This window comes from Ranitomeya variabilis, chromosome 7, assembly GCF_051348905.1.
Source record: "Ranitomeya variabilis isolate aRanVar5 chromosome 7, aRanVar5.hap1, whole genome shotgun sequence".
NCBI lineage: Eukaryota > Metazoa > Chordata > Amphibia > Anura > Dendrobatidae > Ranitomeya > Ranitomeya variabilis.
The window spans coordinates 54,228,342-54,245,616 of NC_135238.1; the positions used below are offsets into that span (position 1 = coordinate 54,228,342).

At 43.1% G+C, this 17,275-nt stretch overlaps 1 protein-coding gene across 1 annotated transcript in view; it reads right to left on the minus strand.

The window, feature by feature from the left end:
* Nucleotides 1-16,858, minus strand: part of XYLT1 (xylosyltransferase 1) — a 309,757-nt gene extending 292,899 nt beyond the window's left edge. The window contains exon 1 of the mRNA XM_077275109.1: nucleotides 16,503-16,858. Coding sequence (XP_077131224.1) covers nucleotides 16,503-16,778 — 276 coding nt within the window. The 5' untranslated portion in view covers nucleotides 16,779-16,858. The remainder of the gene's footprint in view (nucleotides 1-16,502) is intronic.
* Between the last annotated feature and the right edge of the window lie 417 nt (nucleotides 16,859-17,275).

Genomic DNA, 17,275 nt, shown 5'->3' on the forward strand with positions numbered 1-17,275 from the left:
ATAAATTGGAAGTGTTTTATACTTACCGCCTACATTAACCTTTGTCAACATCAGCACCCGGGATCCACCGCACTCCTCTCTCCTTTACTTGTTATGTTCTCTCTTCATTTAGTGTGAGTACAGTGGCCGGAGCAGCAGCCATGATTGGATTATACATCATTCTTCACGTAGTTGTGCCGCACACAACCGGTTCAAGTGAGCAACCAACCCTCCCTCTCCTGTTGCTCACGGTGTTAGACATGGAGCGCCTCTTGTTTTATCTCTCTACTAGTGATGAGCTAGCATGCTCGGCACTGCTTGATAGTCGATTGGGGTGTTCGGGTATGCTCGTTACTCGATCGAGGAGGGGTGAAAAGACAGAGATTTTTCCTGCCTCCTCAACTCTCTTGTTAGGGTCTTCCGGTAAAATGCTTGAGTTCCCCTCTGACTTCGATTGTACTCGGTACTAGAGACCGAGCATTCGACCTGCTCAATTCGAGTACCAAGCACTCGAGCATTTTAGTCCTCGATCATCACTACTCTCTACATATTTAGAACTGTCCTTTCAAATTTTCTTTTCAGTACAAATGTCACAGAATAGAAAATAGTCATCGAGAGACAAGCGTGCAAATGTTCACACTTCTGATGGCAACCTGTAGACGAGCTCAAAATACCATTTTAGTGTAAAGAGTAGCCTGCAAAAGTTATTTACACCCATGCCTCAGTATAACTCCGCACATGACACAATCCTAAACTGTGTATCCAAGGAATCCCGTCTATGTGCCCAACTTCCAAAACTCTTCTTCAAGATAGTAATAAACTTCGAGACATCCACAGCTGGTTTCCCCAAAATAAACTGAATGGCTAGTGTAGACCTTTCCAAAAAAATCTAAAATTAGGTTGGAAATCCAATCCAAAGTGTAGGGATAGGTTTCAAAGACTTGGACCCAACTCACCATTTGCGATTTATTGAAGTCACTTTTCTTTTTATGTCTTGTGGTATTCATTGACATTTTATGAGACAAATTCTTCAAATTGGCACACGTGGTTCATACATAATTTAGATAATATAGTAAGGGGGCACCATAGAATAAATAAAGAACTGGGATCCAACCTTGACCTAAAAGGAAGACATATGAAGAAAAAAGAAAGAAAAAGCAAGGCCAAATAGAATGGGGATCACCAGACTGTAAGAATTAGTGCAATAAATACATCTTTATTCAGGTGTAACACTGGACAAAAAAACACATTTAAAAACATCTAAAAACATTTAGAAACACCAATACCTATAATAAGGCATGTGCCTATGAATAAACAAGGGGAGAAATAGAAGAAATAATAAAGATAAGGGTGTGCACAGCAACAAAAATCCTCAGGATCCTATATGAACAGCATATATAAAACACATCCCTTAATAGAGAAAACACATATAGCCTCTAAGAATCACTGGTAGAGCAAAGATATTGGTTGTATAAATACATGGACAGAAAGTATATACAAAACATAGGATAACAGAAAAAAGGGGGCTGCTATCAATCCATAGTGTGTAGCATATGATGAATATAGATAACTGAATACCACTCAAACATATAGGAAAACTCAAGTGGTTCAGTATTCAAGGTATACACACATCGATGCCCACTCAAGCTGCTGCACTCCAAATAAGCCAGTCAAATACATGCAGAAGTATACACACCCATAGTCTCCCCACAAGCTAAAGAGCCAGAGGGTATAATAACCCAATATTGAAAACATAGGCACAAGAAAGAAGAGCAAATACCCGACGCGTGTCGCCACTAGCGTGGCTTCATCAGGGGTATGGTTTACGGTACAAATGCCAGTGTATAAATACCTTAAGTAACTGGAAATAACTCAAGGCAGCTGCGTGGGAAGGAAGGAAGGGAAGCGGCATGTACCGGTACCAGCTGTGATAACTGCGCAGGCGTCGGCGTGCATAAGCTGGAACGCATCAACATCCGGTCTAATTACCCACGTGCTCGGCACAATAGCCACGGCGGTGAGCGATAACATACAGGCCAGGTCTGCGCAGGCGCCGCTCTCTCGGCATGCCATTGGAGGACCTAAGCTTCTGCGCACACCACGGCATGTCAGTGCCGGCCGTGATAGGCATAAACAAAGGGCGCCTGAGCACCACGCCCACATCGGAATACAGGCAGCCCTTGGTAACATCACATATACCTTAGCAGGGCCTGCGCATCCGCCAGTGTAGTGGAACAGGAGATAGTAGGCACAAACAGCACAATGCTCGCAAAATGACACCAAGGAGATATATGTACAATGCCTAAATGATACATGAAAATGTTTATGCACAAAATGAAAATATGGTATAAACATGAGCTAATCAAAAAAAGGAATACCATATATAATAAACGGCTCCTAATAAGCAACAGCAAACATCTTTTAGAAGTAGAAAAATTCTTTGTTATGGTAGCATAACCAATATGTTGTATAATTATGTAAACAGCGCAATTACAATACGGGCAAAAAGTAGTGAAATTAAATCCACATACACATATGTGTGCTCCCCAAGGGTGGGCCAGACCCAGGGGAGACACACTATGTAAAATGGACCATCTTAAGAACAAGGAAGGAGATAACCAAAAATACTCAAAGATGCCCTGGTACACTTTCTGGGAGGGAGAAGGGAAAAATTTATTTATGCGCGCCAAATACAAACAACCCATGACAGTACGGCGCATACAAAAAACCACATCTCGCCATTCCACCAGTCACAAAGAAGTGACTGGTGTATAGAAACGAGAAAATATATGTATGATATGTACCGCATAAACACACGTGTACGTACTCAAAAAAGTACCACATATGCTGTCCACATAGTACCACTAGATAGGGGTTTAACCTTAGATGACACAAACAATAGGGTACAAATGTATATATGATATATACCACACACATACATACATGTACGTACACAGATATACCACATATGCTGTCCACATAGTACCACTAAAGGAGGATTAACCATGTATGACACAGGTGGTTAGATATACATATGAGATTTAAAGAACTATTGCCCAATAGGGGCTGAAGTAAAGTAACTTAACTACACAGAAACCCTAAAAAACCCCCTAGAATCAGAGACATTTATAGAAGCCGGTAAACAACAAGTCCTCATTAAGGCCCAACGGGGCTACAGCCCCGTTGGGCCTTAATGAGGACTTGTTGTTTACCGGCTTCTATAAATGTCTCTGATTCTAGGGGGTTTTTTAGGGTTTCTGTGTAGTTAAGTTACTTTACTTCAGCCCCTATTGGGCAATAGTTCTTTAAATCTCATATGTATATCTAACCACCTGTGTCATACATGGTTAATCCTCCTTTAGTGGTACTATGTGGACAGCATATGTGGTATATCTGTGTACGTACATGTATGTATGTGTGTGGTATATATCATATATACATTTGTACCCTATTGTTTGTGTCATCTAAGGTTAAACCCCTATCTAGTGGTACTATGTGGACAGCATATGTGGTACTTTTTTGAGTACGTACACGTGTGTTTATGCGGTACATATCATACATATATTTTCTCGTTTCTATACACCAGTCACTTCTTTGTGACTGGTGGAATGGCGAGATGTGGTTTTTTGTATGCGCCGTACTGTCATGGGTTGTTTGTATTTGGCGCGCATAAATAAATTTTTCCCTTCTCCCTCCCAGAAAGTGTACCAGGGCATCTTTGAGTATTTTTGGTTATCTCCTTCCTTGTTCTTAAGATGGTCCATTTTACATAGTGTGTCTCCCCTGGGTCTGGCCCACCCTTGGGGAGCACACATATGTGTATGTGGATTTAATTTCACTACTTTTTGCCCGTATTGTAATTGCGCTGTTTACATAATTATACAACATATTGGTTATGCTACCATAACAAAGAATTTTTCTACTTCTAAAAGATGTTTGCTGTTGCTTATTAGGAGCCGTTTATTATATATGGTATTCCTTTTTTTGATTAGCTCATGTTTATACCATATTTTCATTTTGTGCATAAACATTTTCATGTATCATTTAGGCATTGTACATATATCTCCTTGGTGTCATTTTGCGAGCATTGTGCTGTTTGTGCCTACTATCTCCTGTTCCACTACACTGGCGGATGCGCAGGCCCTGCTAAGGTATATGTGATGTTACCAAGGGCTGCCTGTATTCCGATGTGGGCGTGGTGCTCAGGCGCCCTTTGTTTATGCCTATCACGGCCGGCACTGACATGCCGTGGTGTGCGCAGAAGCTTAGGTCCTCCAATGGCATGCCGAGAGAGCGGCGCCTGCGCAGACCTGGCCTGTATGTTATCGCTCACCGCCGTGGCTATTGTGCCGAGCACGTGGGTAATTAGACCGGATGTTGATGCGTTCCAGCTTATGCACGCCGACGCCTGCGCAGTTATCACAGCTGGTACCGGTACATGCCGCTTCCCTTCCTTCCTTCCCACGCAGCTGCCTTGAGTTATTTCCAGTTACTTAAGGTATTTATACACTGGCATTTGTACCGTAAACCATACCCCTGATGAAGCCACGCTAGTGGCGACACGCGTCGGGTATTTGCTCTTCTTTCTTGTGCCTATGTTTTCAATATTGGGTTATTATACCCTCTGGCTCTTTAGCTTGTGGGGAGACTATGGGTGTGTATACTTCTGCATGTATTTGACTGGCTTATTTGGAGTGCAGCAGCTTGAGTGGGCATCGATGTGTGTATACCTTGAATACTGAACCACTTGAGTTTTCCTATATGTTTGAGTGGTATTCAGTTATCTATATTCATCATATGCTACACACTATGGATTGATAGCAGCCCCCTTTTTTCTGTTATCCTATGTTTTGTATATACTTTCTGTCCATGTATTTATACAACCAATATCTTTGCTCTACCAGTGATTCTTAGAGGCTATATGTGTTTTCTCTATTAAGGGATGTGTTTTATATATGCTGTTCATATAGGATCCTGAGGATTTTTGTTGCTGTGCACACCCTTATCTTTATTATTTCTTCTATTTCTCCCCTTGTTTATTCATAGGCACATGCCTTATTATAGGTATTGGTGTTTCTAAATGTTTTTAGATGTTTTTAAATGTGTTTTTTTGTCCAGTGTTACACCTGAATAAAGATGTATTTATTGCACTAATTCTTACAGTCTGGTGATCCCCATTCTATTTGGCCTTGCTTTTTCTTTCTTTTTTCTTCATAGTTCATACATAATTTGGCAAAATCAAAAATGTTCTTTAATTTTGTCTTTGACTGTATTTTTGCAATTTTTCAGCACCAAACATGTTTTAAAAAGTTGCAAAAATATGCCAATGTGAAAACTCCTCCAGAACCCGACTCCAGGCACAGATTGAAGTGAGATGAGCCAAAAAATGCAAAATATGATAAAAGTCAGACAAAAAAAAAAACAAGCTGTGTGCATGAGATTCGTTAAATCTCATAGACTTTGACTATACAACTTTTTAAATAAATATATAATAATCTTCTAATATTCTATTAACCTCGTGAAATACCAAAAATAAAGGCAGTGACAGGGGATAAAATATAATGCTGCTTATGGCAGTCGTTATTATGATAGATTTACCACCAACATCTACTTCACTGATGGTTATAAAAGAAGTAAATCCAATCATATGATAATATCTGCTACACAAGATATAACCACGTGGTCACCTTTACCCGCCATTATGTGTTAACTAATAAAACTACCGTATGTATACAGTAAGTCCTAGTGCAACAATAAAAATGATACCTGTCTTGATGTGCCACCACTGAGAAATCAAGCAAACTTAGCCTAGAAGTGCATTGGGGAATGAGATAAATGTGAATTCTCAAGTCTGAAAATTATCGCCATCTTAATTCTTGGGGTCCGACCGCTGGGAACCCAAGAATAGGGGCATATGAATCATGTGCACTGCTGCACCATTCATTAATGGAATCGCTGGAGATATCTGAGCAAAGCGCCCGGCTGGTCTATGGCACTGCATCAAGAATGAATGGAATGGCAGTGTGCATGATGGACCTTCGCTCCATTCACACAGTGCACCTTGAGATTGCTGGAGGTCACAGAGGTCGGATCCCCATTGATCGGGAACTTATCCCCTATCTCACGGATAGGGATCATTTTAAAGCATATAATGCCTCCTTGGCACATCTCATCCCCAATGGACTTCCAGACTAGTTTGCATTGATCTGACTTCTCAATGCTGACACATCAGATTACTACACGACAGGTATCATTTTTATTGTTCAACTGGGACCTGTAGAGTCCTACCACTAATTTCAGTAGCAAAACTGTTGTGAATGTAATAACAGGTTCCCTTTAATATCACATCTCATCCATATCACCAACTTGTGATTACCAAATTACCTTCGGACATCCCACCAACACCCAACAGATGGCCAGTAGTGATGAGCGAAAGTGCTCGGATCAGTTGTTATCCGAGCATGCTCGCAGGGCTGTGGAGTCGGAGTTGTGGAGTCGGAGCCCATTTTGGTCGAGTTGGAGTAGGTGTCATGGAAATTGAGGAATCGGAGTCGGAGGTTTGGCTTACTGACTCCACAGACCTGGCAGGATTGTGGAGTCAGAGTCGTGGAGTCGGAGCCCATTTTGGTAGAGTCGGAGTTGGTGTCAAGGAAATTGAGGAATCGGAGTCGGAGGTTTGGCTTACTGACTCCACAGACCTGGCAGGATTGTGGAGTCAGAGTCGTGGAGTTGGAGCCCATTTTGGTGGAGTTGGAGTAGGTGTCATGGAAATTGAGGAATCAGAGTCGGAGGTTTGGCTTACTGACTCCACAGACCTGGCAGGATTGTGGAGTCAGAGTCGTGGAGTCGGAGCCCATTTTGGTAGTCAGAGTTGGTGTCAAGGAAATTGAGGAATCGGAGTCGGAGGTTTGGCTTACTGACTCCACAGACCTGGCAGGATTGTGGAGTCAGAGTCGTGGAGTTGGAGCCCATTTTGGTCGAGTTGGAGTAGGTGTCATGGAAATTGAGGAATCAGAGTTGGAGGTTTGGCTTACTGACTCCACAGACCTGGCAGGATTGTGGAGTCAGAGTCGTGGAATCGGAGCCCATTTTGGTAGAGTCGGAGTTGGTGTCAAGGAAATTGAGGAATCGGAGTCGGAGGTTTGGCTTACTGACTCCACAGACCTGGCAGGATTGTGGAGTCAGAGTCATGGAGTTGGAGCCCATTTTGGTCGAGTTGGAGTAGGTGTCATGGAAATTGAGGAATCAGAGTCGGAGGTTTGGCTTACTGACTCCACAGACCTGGCAGGATTGTGGAGTCAGAGTCGTGTAGTCGGAGCCCATTTTGGTAGAGTCGGAGTCGGTGTCATGGAAATTGAGGAGTATGAGTCAGAGGTTTGGCTTACCGACTCCACAGCCCTTCATGCTCATGTGCTACCCGAAAAAAACAGGCAATCCCTGCATGTGCTGTGACAGTCGAACAGCCACGAGACATGCAGCCGCGGGGACTGGAACATATTTTTCGAGCACGACGAAGACACTCGGTTGACACCCGAGCATGGATAACACCTTATCCCAGTACGTTCGCTCATCACTAAGGCCAGAGCAACCATTTTAATGAATATCTGTATAACCCCCGGCACGTACGTTGTCATTATATTTCATTGTCCCTTCTTATGTATCATGGCGGCGTGATTTTCGTATTTTCCTGAGATTTCGTATTCCGCTGCACACATTACATTCCTGATTTGCTGGGACATAAAACCTCTGTCTCCGATAATCACAACAAACACTTGATTATACTTCACTAATTGCCGACAATAGTCAGATCTGATATATAAATAATAGAACTGTGAAACGGATTCATCCTTGAGAGAGTAACAAAACAGTCATGTCAGACAGCCCATAAGAAATAAATGGGAACACATCCCGATTAGCAGACGTTCACAAGCAACTAGGTGTTCTTCATATCACAGTGTTCTGCCGCTCTATGACGGGTGATGCATTTATTTAGATGTGTCGATTTCATGCACATTAATCCACCATTAATGAGCGCTTGTATACTTGTGTATAGTTGCCGAATTTCAGTCGCGGATTTCACAACTAATAAATTCGCCCTCTGATCCTCCGACGGCTGCAGATTTTGGATCCTAATCATTCATTGAGTGAAACCATACAGATTTTATTGTGGAATTGGTGTGGAGTTTATGGCCAGGGTCATAGTGGAGTTCTTGAAGGTGCGTTTGCACATACCCTAAGGCAGATGTCCCCAACTTTTCGTACGTTGAGAACTATCTTTCAGTTCTGAGATGGTCGCGAGCCATATCCACCCTCATCCAGACCGCCAATGACCGGTATACTGACAGCCAAAGTTTCTACCCAAAGGCAGATGTCCCCAACTTTTCGTACGTTGAGAACCATCTTTCAGTTCTGAGAGATGGTCGCGAGCCATATCCACCCTCATCCAGACCGCCAATGACCAGTATACTGACAGCCAAAGTTTCTACCCTAAGGCAGATGTCCCCAACTTTTTGTACGTTGAGAACTATCTTTCAGTTCTGAGATGGTCGCGAGCCATATCCACCCTCATCCAGACCCCCAATGACCGGTATGCTGACAGCCAAAGCTTCCCTATAGAAAACACCTTATACCACCCTCTCTTAAAGGCAGTATACTGACATCCAAAGGTTCCAAGTAAAGTAGATGCCTATAGCATACAATCAGGTTTCATCTTTCTTTTTAAAAAGGTGCCTTTCAAAAATGAGAGCGGAAAAATGATTGGTTTCAGTGGGCAACTACTTCACTTTGCCTTTGCTCTAGCAAGTCACCCAATGACTAAAAACAAGAAAGAGTCAACCAAACTTGGTCATGGCAGCGAATTATATGTTTCTCTCATTTTCAAATGGGGCACTGAAAAATAAGATTTAGAATTAATAAGTAAAGTTGGTGAATTTCGTGTCACAGGACCTGGTATATTGGCCATGTCAGTAATCTGTGGCCGCCGATGGGGATCCTAAGAACCGCCGATGGCTTGACAGGGTCCACTTTTGATTTGACGGCCTGGTGTGACGTCACATGTGCATCATGTCGCAACGATGATTAAACCGGGTAATCAAAAGAGGAGCCACAGATGTAGGCAGGCATGACTCCCGTCTAGTAGTCACAGATTATTGACCTGGCCGATGAACCCAGTCCTGCAAATCGATTTTCACCAGCTATACTACTATCGACAACTGCTCGACTTTCGACTTTTCCTTTGCACCAGATCTGTTAAATACCTACATTGATGTAGTAATTATCTTTTCAGTGGGTAATATGGAAGGTGCACAATAATACACAGGAGATGTGTTTTTATGGTCCATCACACTGGCTTTTTCACATTGGTGAACAGTGTTGGACTGGGTTGGCAAAATCCCACCAGCAACATTGATTCTTGAGGCCCATTGCAAAAATTAACATGACCTTAAGTACACAAATTTACTTTTGCTTCTATGTAATATTAATTTGGCTAGCTTGTTTAAGGAATGATTGGATTATACCTTTTCCAGCAATGTAATAGCACTACTCATTTGTACTCCTTCACAGCGGCCTACCGGAGGATTCTCCTGCTCTCCTGTGGGCCAGTCCGGGCCTGTCGGTGAATAGTAAATGCCCTGTTTGGTTAGTAGAAAATCTTGGAAAGTTACGGTGTTCAGATTCATAAATAATGAATGGTATTTATATGGTGGCTCTTTAGGGTTTGCAGTCTTTTCATAAAACATACACATAGACTGTCTATGACGAACAAAGACCGATGAAAATCAGCCCGATGATTGCGAAAAATACACATTTTAGCATAAACTGGATCTCTGGTCTATAGACATGATGTATATCTCTGACATAGCCAAAAAGATTCGTGAGCAGAGCCGTATCTAACCCTACATATACGGGTTTAGATCCTACAAAACAATATCTGCCCCTATCCTCAATAACTGGACAGCGTTATACTGGGTGGGGGACACAACTCATTCCCAGAGGAATTAGTCAATTTATTCATACATTTCCAGGCGAAACAACAGAAGAAAAATACAAGGTTGAGTCTAATGTTCCAGAATTGTTATTTCATGATGATCACAAGTATTAACTAAAACTGACATGTGAGGAGAGACGATATTAGATAATATAATATGGCCCTCAATTTAATGAGAAGAGGGGATGTATCAGCCCTCTGACTCTGGCATATCTCCAAGAGGACATGATGTTCCCCCTGATGTCCCCCTATACATATCTGGCTGGTTCAGTTTTAATCTTATACATATGGCAAAGCTTAGGCCGAGTCTTACTGACTACAGACAGCACCTACATGGTTAAAACTTAATGGGGTTCTCCCAACATAGACATGTAGAATGTACAATATGTGGATATGACCTAAATATCTGACAGAAGCACACCCCATCTCTGCCTGGTTGGGGGACCCTTGTTCTCTATGTGGGTCATACAGAGGTGGATAGATCGATCAACAGATCATAGACAGAGATATATGACATTAGATATATTGATGGAAAGATAGATAATAGAGATAGATAGATAGATAGATAGATAGATAGATAGATAGATAGATAGATAGATAGATAGATAATAGATAGATAGATAGATGATAGATAATAGATAGATAGATAGATAGATAGATAGATAGATAGATAGATAGATAGATAGATAGATAGATAGATAGATAGATAGATATGAGATTTGATATCATAGATAATAATTTTTTTTTCATAAATCCTGCTCCTGCCTAATATACACCCCTATAGAATATACAATAATTGGTGATTTATGCTAAAATAAATAGATAAATAAATAAATCACATTTATTTATTTTTTTGTTTGTTTTTTAGAAACAAAAAACAACAATCTGTCCCCGTCAGACCCGACCAGCGGCGTCTGCGGTGCTCAGCACACACCGGGCCCCCATTATAATAAGACGGAATATAAAGGCTCCACAAACAGGTCTTGGGCGCAGGAATCAGGGTCCCCGCCACTAGCTCAGTAGAAACATTGCAATCTTAAATCCTCTCAAAGGAAACCGAATAACTGTAATACAAATCCACTCACAAGACAACATCTGTCAGATGCTATTGGAAAATTGCACTCTTAGAAAAGTGCCCTGTGGTTAATGGTATAGACCGGCGCGGCTACAGACGCTCGCAACTGTTGTGATGGTTGAATTTGTTTTATTTTTGGGCTACTCAGAATCCAGAAAGAAAACAATGGCGGACATGGGGTTACCGTGCTGGAATGACTGCAACGCGCCACTTTACGGCAGATGGATGAAATATCACTTTGATGGTACATGATGTCTTTCACCCACATTTAAAGGACCCCTATCAATCTAGTTATTGGAGAACTACAACTCCCAGCATGCCCTGTCAGCTGGGGGGCACAGGTTTCAGGCCATTGAGGATTAGGTTGTATAGCGTAAAGGGGGTCCTTAAAGGGAATTTCTTCTAAGTGTAAAATTGTCCTTATGGCATGAATATCGGAATCTGTGACATTAATAGTTAATGGAGTTTCCGAAGATTTCTTGGTCATTGTTGGAAAACGGATCCATCTTAAGGGTAATGAGTAAGGGCCCAAAAAATTAACGTGGACACAGCCTAACACATGGCTGTATGGCCCCGCGCAGGTCTGGTGTCGACAGGTCAAATGACTTGGAACAGAACCTGGTGCGTTATAGAGAGGATTTCGGGGGTTTTGTGATATAGTTTTGGGCATACAACTTGTAGTTGTTGATTTAAAGGGGTCCCAATCCCTATTTTTCCCCCTTTGTAAAATAATAACTCCCCTCAGTACTGGCTTCACTTCACTTGCATAAGCCACAAGGCTACAAACCACCTTGACAATTCGGCACACTATGAATACAGCCTTATAGCTGTAGGGAATTCAGTATTACGGCTCCTAAACAAGGGAGCACACAGCTATCACAGGCTCCTGAATCTCATCAATGACCCCTGCTTTACAGGACGTCAGGAGAACGGGAAATAACAACTCAGCTTTCCCACTTCTATAGGATGTAATCCAGCTTTCCCCCGACATGGTTTAATAGAGGCTTTCCGGGACTTTTTTGGGGGCGAAGAGACGCCCATTCTATTATTCTCAGCATTTAATAATGGTAATTTAAAACAGGACCAATTATAAAGCCAAACTAACACTATGAAATGTAAAGTATTCTCAATATTTCCATCGTGCTCTCCAGTCTTCATCAATCTATTGTGTCATTGTTATTAAAATCTGCATCCAATTTCGGCTCCTTCTCCCAAACTACGGGACATTTCTCGAGTGCCTAAGTGGGGGTTTGGGTAGGATTACAGCTGAGGATCGGCGCTCTTAATCCCCTCCTTAGTGCTGACATTAAGGCCACCCTCCCTGCTGTCATCTACTATAGGTAAAGGCATCAGGGAATAGAGGCACTCATGGACACAGCCAATACATGCTGGGAGTTGTAGTCCCCCTACAGCATCATCCCCTGACCCATATCCCAACTCGGCAGAACATGAACATCCTACACTTAATATAGATTTTATACCCTATTCTCTCGCTCTACTTGATGACTAATATCGTCAGCTCTGGTATCACAGATGACTATTTCATTTTTGGGATTGCAAAAGTCAGCTCATGACGATAACTCACTGAGTCAACCATAACGCGGGAGTTTTATCTGCACTTCTATGCAAAACACAAAAATGATGTAATATAGTGTTTCATTTATGTGCCATATGTCAAACTCAGCTCTCCTACAAATAACAAATTCATCTCTGCTACAAATAACAAACTCAGCTCCAATACAAATAACAAACATGTTCTCTGCTACAAATAACAAACTCAGCTCTGCTACAAATAAACTCAGCTCTGCTACAACTAACAAACTGAGCTCGGCTGCAAATAACAAACCCAGCTCTGCTGCAAATAACAAACTCAGCTCCGCTACCAAATAACAAACTCAGCTCTGCTACAAATAAACTCAGCTCTACTACAAATAACAAACTGAACTCTACTACAAATAACAAACCCAGCTCTGCTACAACTAACAAACTCAGCTCCGCTACCAAATAACAAACTCAGCTCCGCTACAAACAAACTGAACTCCGCTACAAATAAACTCAGCTCCGCTACAAACAAACTGAACTCTGCTACAAATAAACTCAGCTCTCCTACAAATAACAAATTCATCTCTGCTACAAATAACAAACTCAGCTCCAATACAAATAACAAACATGTTCTCTGCTACAAATAACAAACTCAGCTCTGCTACAAATAACAAGCCCAGCTCTGCTGCAAATAAGAAACTCAGCTCCGCTACAAACAAACTGAACTCCGCTACAAATAAACTCAGCTCTGCTACAAATAACTGAACTCTGCTACAAATAACAAACTCAGCTCTGCTACAAATAAACTCAGCTCTCCTACAAATAACAAACTCAGCTCTGCTACAAATAAACTCAGCTCTCCTACAAATAACAAACTCAGCCCTGCTACAAATAAACTCAGCTCTCCTACAAATAACAAACTGAACTCTGCTACAAATAACAAACCCAGCTCTGCTACAAATAACAAACTCAGCTCTGCTACAAATAACAAACTGAACTCTGCTACAAATAACAAACCCAGCTCTGCTACAAATAACAAACCCAGCTCTGCTACAACTAACAAACTCAGCTCCGCTACCAAATAACAAACTCAGCTCCGCTACAAACAAACTGAACTCCGCTACAAATAAACTCAGCTCTGCTACAAATAACAAACTGAACTCTGCTACAAATAACAAACTCAGCTCCGCTACAAATAACAAACTCAGCTCCGCTACCAATTAACAAACTCAGCTTTGCTACAAATAACAAACTGAACTCCGCTACAAATAACAAACTCGGCTCTGCTACAAATAACAAACTCAGCACGACTACATCAGAGTTAAACATATGGCCCCAAATCAACAGGTAGGAGCCTCCTCCTACAAAAACTGTCAAGGACACTAAAGACTGGTAGGAAGGGACTGGCTGTGATGGGAGGAGAGGAGAGGATGGGTCTGGGCACAAAACATCACAGAAAAGGTGTCTGTGGGGGAAACCTAAAATATGACACAGAAAATAAAGAGAAGCATCTCCTATGTGTGGGACACAATGTCTGACACTGTGAGACATGCAGCGCTGTAGTATATAGGGGAGTAGTATATAGGGGAGTAGTCATCCTCCTATGTGTGTAGTATATATGGAGAGTAGTCATCCTCCTATGTGTGTAGTATATATGGAGAGTAGTCATCCTCCTATGTGTGGGACACAATGTCTGACACTGTGATACATGTAGCGCTGTAGTATATAGGGGAGTAGTATAAAGGGGAGTAGTCATCCTCCTATGTGTGTAGTGTATATGGAGAGTAGTCATCCTCCTATGTGTGGGACACAATGTCTGACACTGTGATACATGTAGCGCTGTAGTATATAGGGGAGTAGTATATAGGGGAGTAGTCATCCTCCTATGTGTGTAGTATATATGGAGAGTAGTCATCCTCCTATGTGTGGGACACAATGTCTGACACTGTGATACATGTAGCGCTGTAGTATATAGGGGAGTAGTATATAGGGGAGTAGTCATCCTCCTATGTGTGTAGTGTATATGGAGAGTAGTCATCCTCCTATGTGTGGGACACAATGTCTGACACTGTGAGACATGTAGCGCTGTAGTATATAGGGGAGTAGTATATAGGGGAGTAGTCATCCTCCTATGTGTGTAGTATATATGGAGAGTAGTCATCCTCCTATGTGTGGGACACAATGTCTGACACTGTGAGACATGTAGCGCTGTAGTATATAGGGGAGTAGTATATAGGGGAGTAGTCATCCTCCTATGTGTGTAGTATATATGGAGAGTAGTCATCCTCCTATGTGTGGGACACAATGTCTGACACTGTGAGACATGTAGCGCTGTAGTATATAGGGGAGTAGTATATAGGGGAGTAGTCATCCTCCTATGTGTGTAGTGTATATGGAGAGTAGTCATCCTCCTATGTGTGGGACACAATGTCTGACACTGTGATACATGCAGCGGTGTAGTATATAGGGGAGTAGTATATAGGGGAGTAGTCATCCTCCTATGTGTGTAGTATATATGGAGAGTAGTCATCCTCCTATGTGTGGGACACAATGTCTGACACTGTGATACATGCAGCGGTGTAGTGTATATGAGAGTAGTCATCCTCCTATGGAGCCACATACAGCAAGGACACTGGATGAAGATATGATGGAGACCCATACACAGCCATGTGAGATCCAATACATAAGCTAGGACCCCCGCTTTGTCATACGTCCTATAAGGTGGGACACCCCCTTTCTCCGTCACCACTGCTATCATACTGAGATGTAAAAAATGGCTGAGGAAGCCCCTCTGCTGCATCTCAATCTGTGTCAGTCTGTCACTTTCTCAAGGTAGAACAAGCAAACATCTGAGGAGCCCCTCACAAGGAAGTCGCCCACCGACCACATCTGAGATCTCCAGCAGAGCAGATCCCATCAATGTTACCATAGAGGCCACACATGATGTTTGCATGAAGAACCCTCCATGAAGCCCCCATACAGGAGTCAGGCTCCCATTCACATCATGCCTGCTGCCTCAATGGTCTATTGAAGCTCAGCCAAGTGGCATTGATGCCCTCTTAGCATATTGTGCCATTCAAGTCAACTCAGCCATGGACACTGCACATTTTTCTTTTCCTAAAATTGATTCATATTTTCAAAATCGACCAAATTCTTAATAAATAATTGTGTTCTTGAGTCTCGTAGGTGTCTCATCAGGGACGTCATGGTGGCACCATGATTGGCGCTCAATATATTTTAGGACCTTTTTCCCCGATAAATTGGTGTTACAAAAATTTTGATGAGTGGTAAAGATCGACGGTCAACAGAAAGCCCAAGGTGACGACATCGGCCGCAGCAGCTAAAGCCCAAGGTGACGACATCGGCCACAGCAGCTAAAGCCCAAGGTGACGTGACCATCAACATCTCCAAACCGGGCTTCCATTAGTGGTCCACTATTTGGACACCATTGATCTGTGGTGGTGGTTTAGAGACTGTAGAAGAGGTTTCCACTCATCTACACCCTAGATTTCCCATTCTGGCGCCACCATTTTACCCAATCGCTCACTCACCATACATCATGCCAACCAACCCGCCAACGCGCGACAATTTTCGACATTTGCCTCTTAAAAAATTGTGCCAGGTTCGCCGGTGAGTGGCATAACCCCACAGCAATGACACAACACTGAAAAGTTTCCAGTCACTTGGGTATCCATCAGGACTGATGAGCTAGACAACCTGCACCACCCAGGTGCCACCTCAGAAGACCCTTCACCATCACCTTGTGCCAGGGTGAATCTTAAAGCCCAGTGTCTTTATTTAAGGTGACCCTTTGAGCATTCCTCTGCACTGAATGTATGAAGCTAGCCAGAGCTGCAGGGAGCCAGTGTGCACCCCTGGTGCCAGGCAGCAGTGCCAGTGATGCCAGGCAGCACCTACCAGAGCTTGGCTGTGCAGGGCTCCTGCTGCTCCTCTGCGGCGCTGCTGCTGCTGCGGCTCTTGTCCTAGCCCGGGCTCATCTCTGTGGCTGCCCCTGTCCCTCTTCTCCCGGCTGCTGCCTCCTCCTCCTCCTCCTCGCTGCTCGTCCCCAGAATCCAGGCTGCTGAAATTCCACACAATGAGAGTCTGGATGAGCAGGACGGTGAGAGCTGCGGCGATAGCCGAGCGGGAGCGCCTGGCCAGCCTGCGAGGGCATGATGCCACCGCCAGCACCATCTTCACTCAGTCACCGGAGCCCAGCACCGACCCCTCAGCCTCTCTCCTCACACGGGCAGGAGGGAGACGTCACCAGAAATAGGAGGGAGCTGCGATGCAATGTGGCAGGCGGAGGCTGAGCCCCCTCCTCTGCTCCAAGAGGTGGGGGATGTATACCAGCCACAGGCAGAGAAGGTGCTGCCCATCACCAAAAAGCCCAGACCCCTCCAGACGTGCTGGGTGCAGGGATGAGCCAGCCCCAACCTGGGATGCTCAGGATGGGCACATACATGGTATACACATACTGTGTACACTCCCTACATACGTGTCTGCAGGTGTGTGTATATCATGTGTAGCTTTACATTTTATGTCTACACACTATATACACTCTCTCTATATATACACTGCTCAAAAAATAACCTAGATATCACTGAATGAAATATTTCAGTTGCAAATCTTTATTCATTACATAGTGGAATGTGTTCAGAACAATACAACATAACAATTATCAAGGTAAA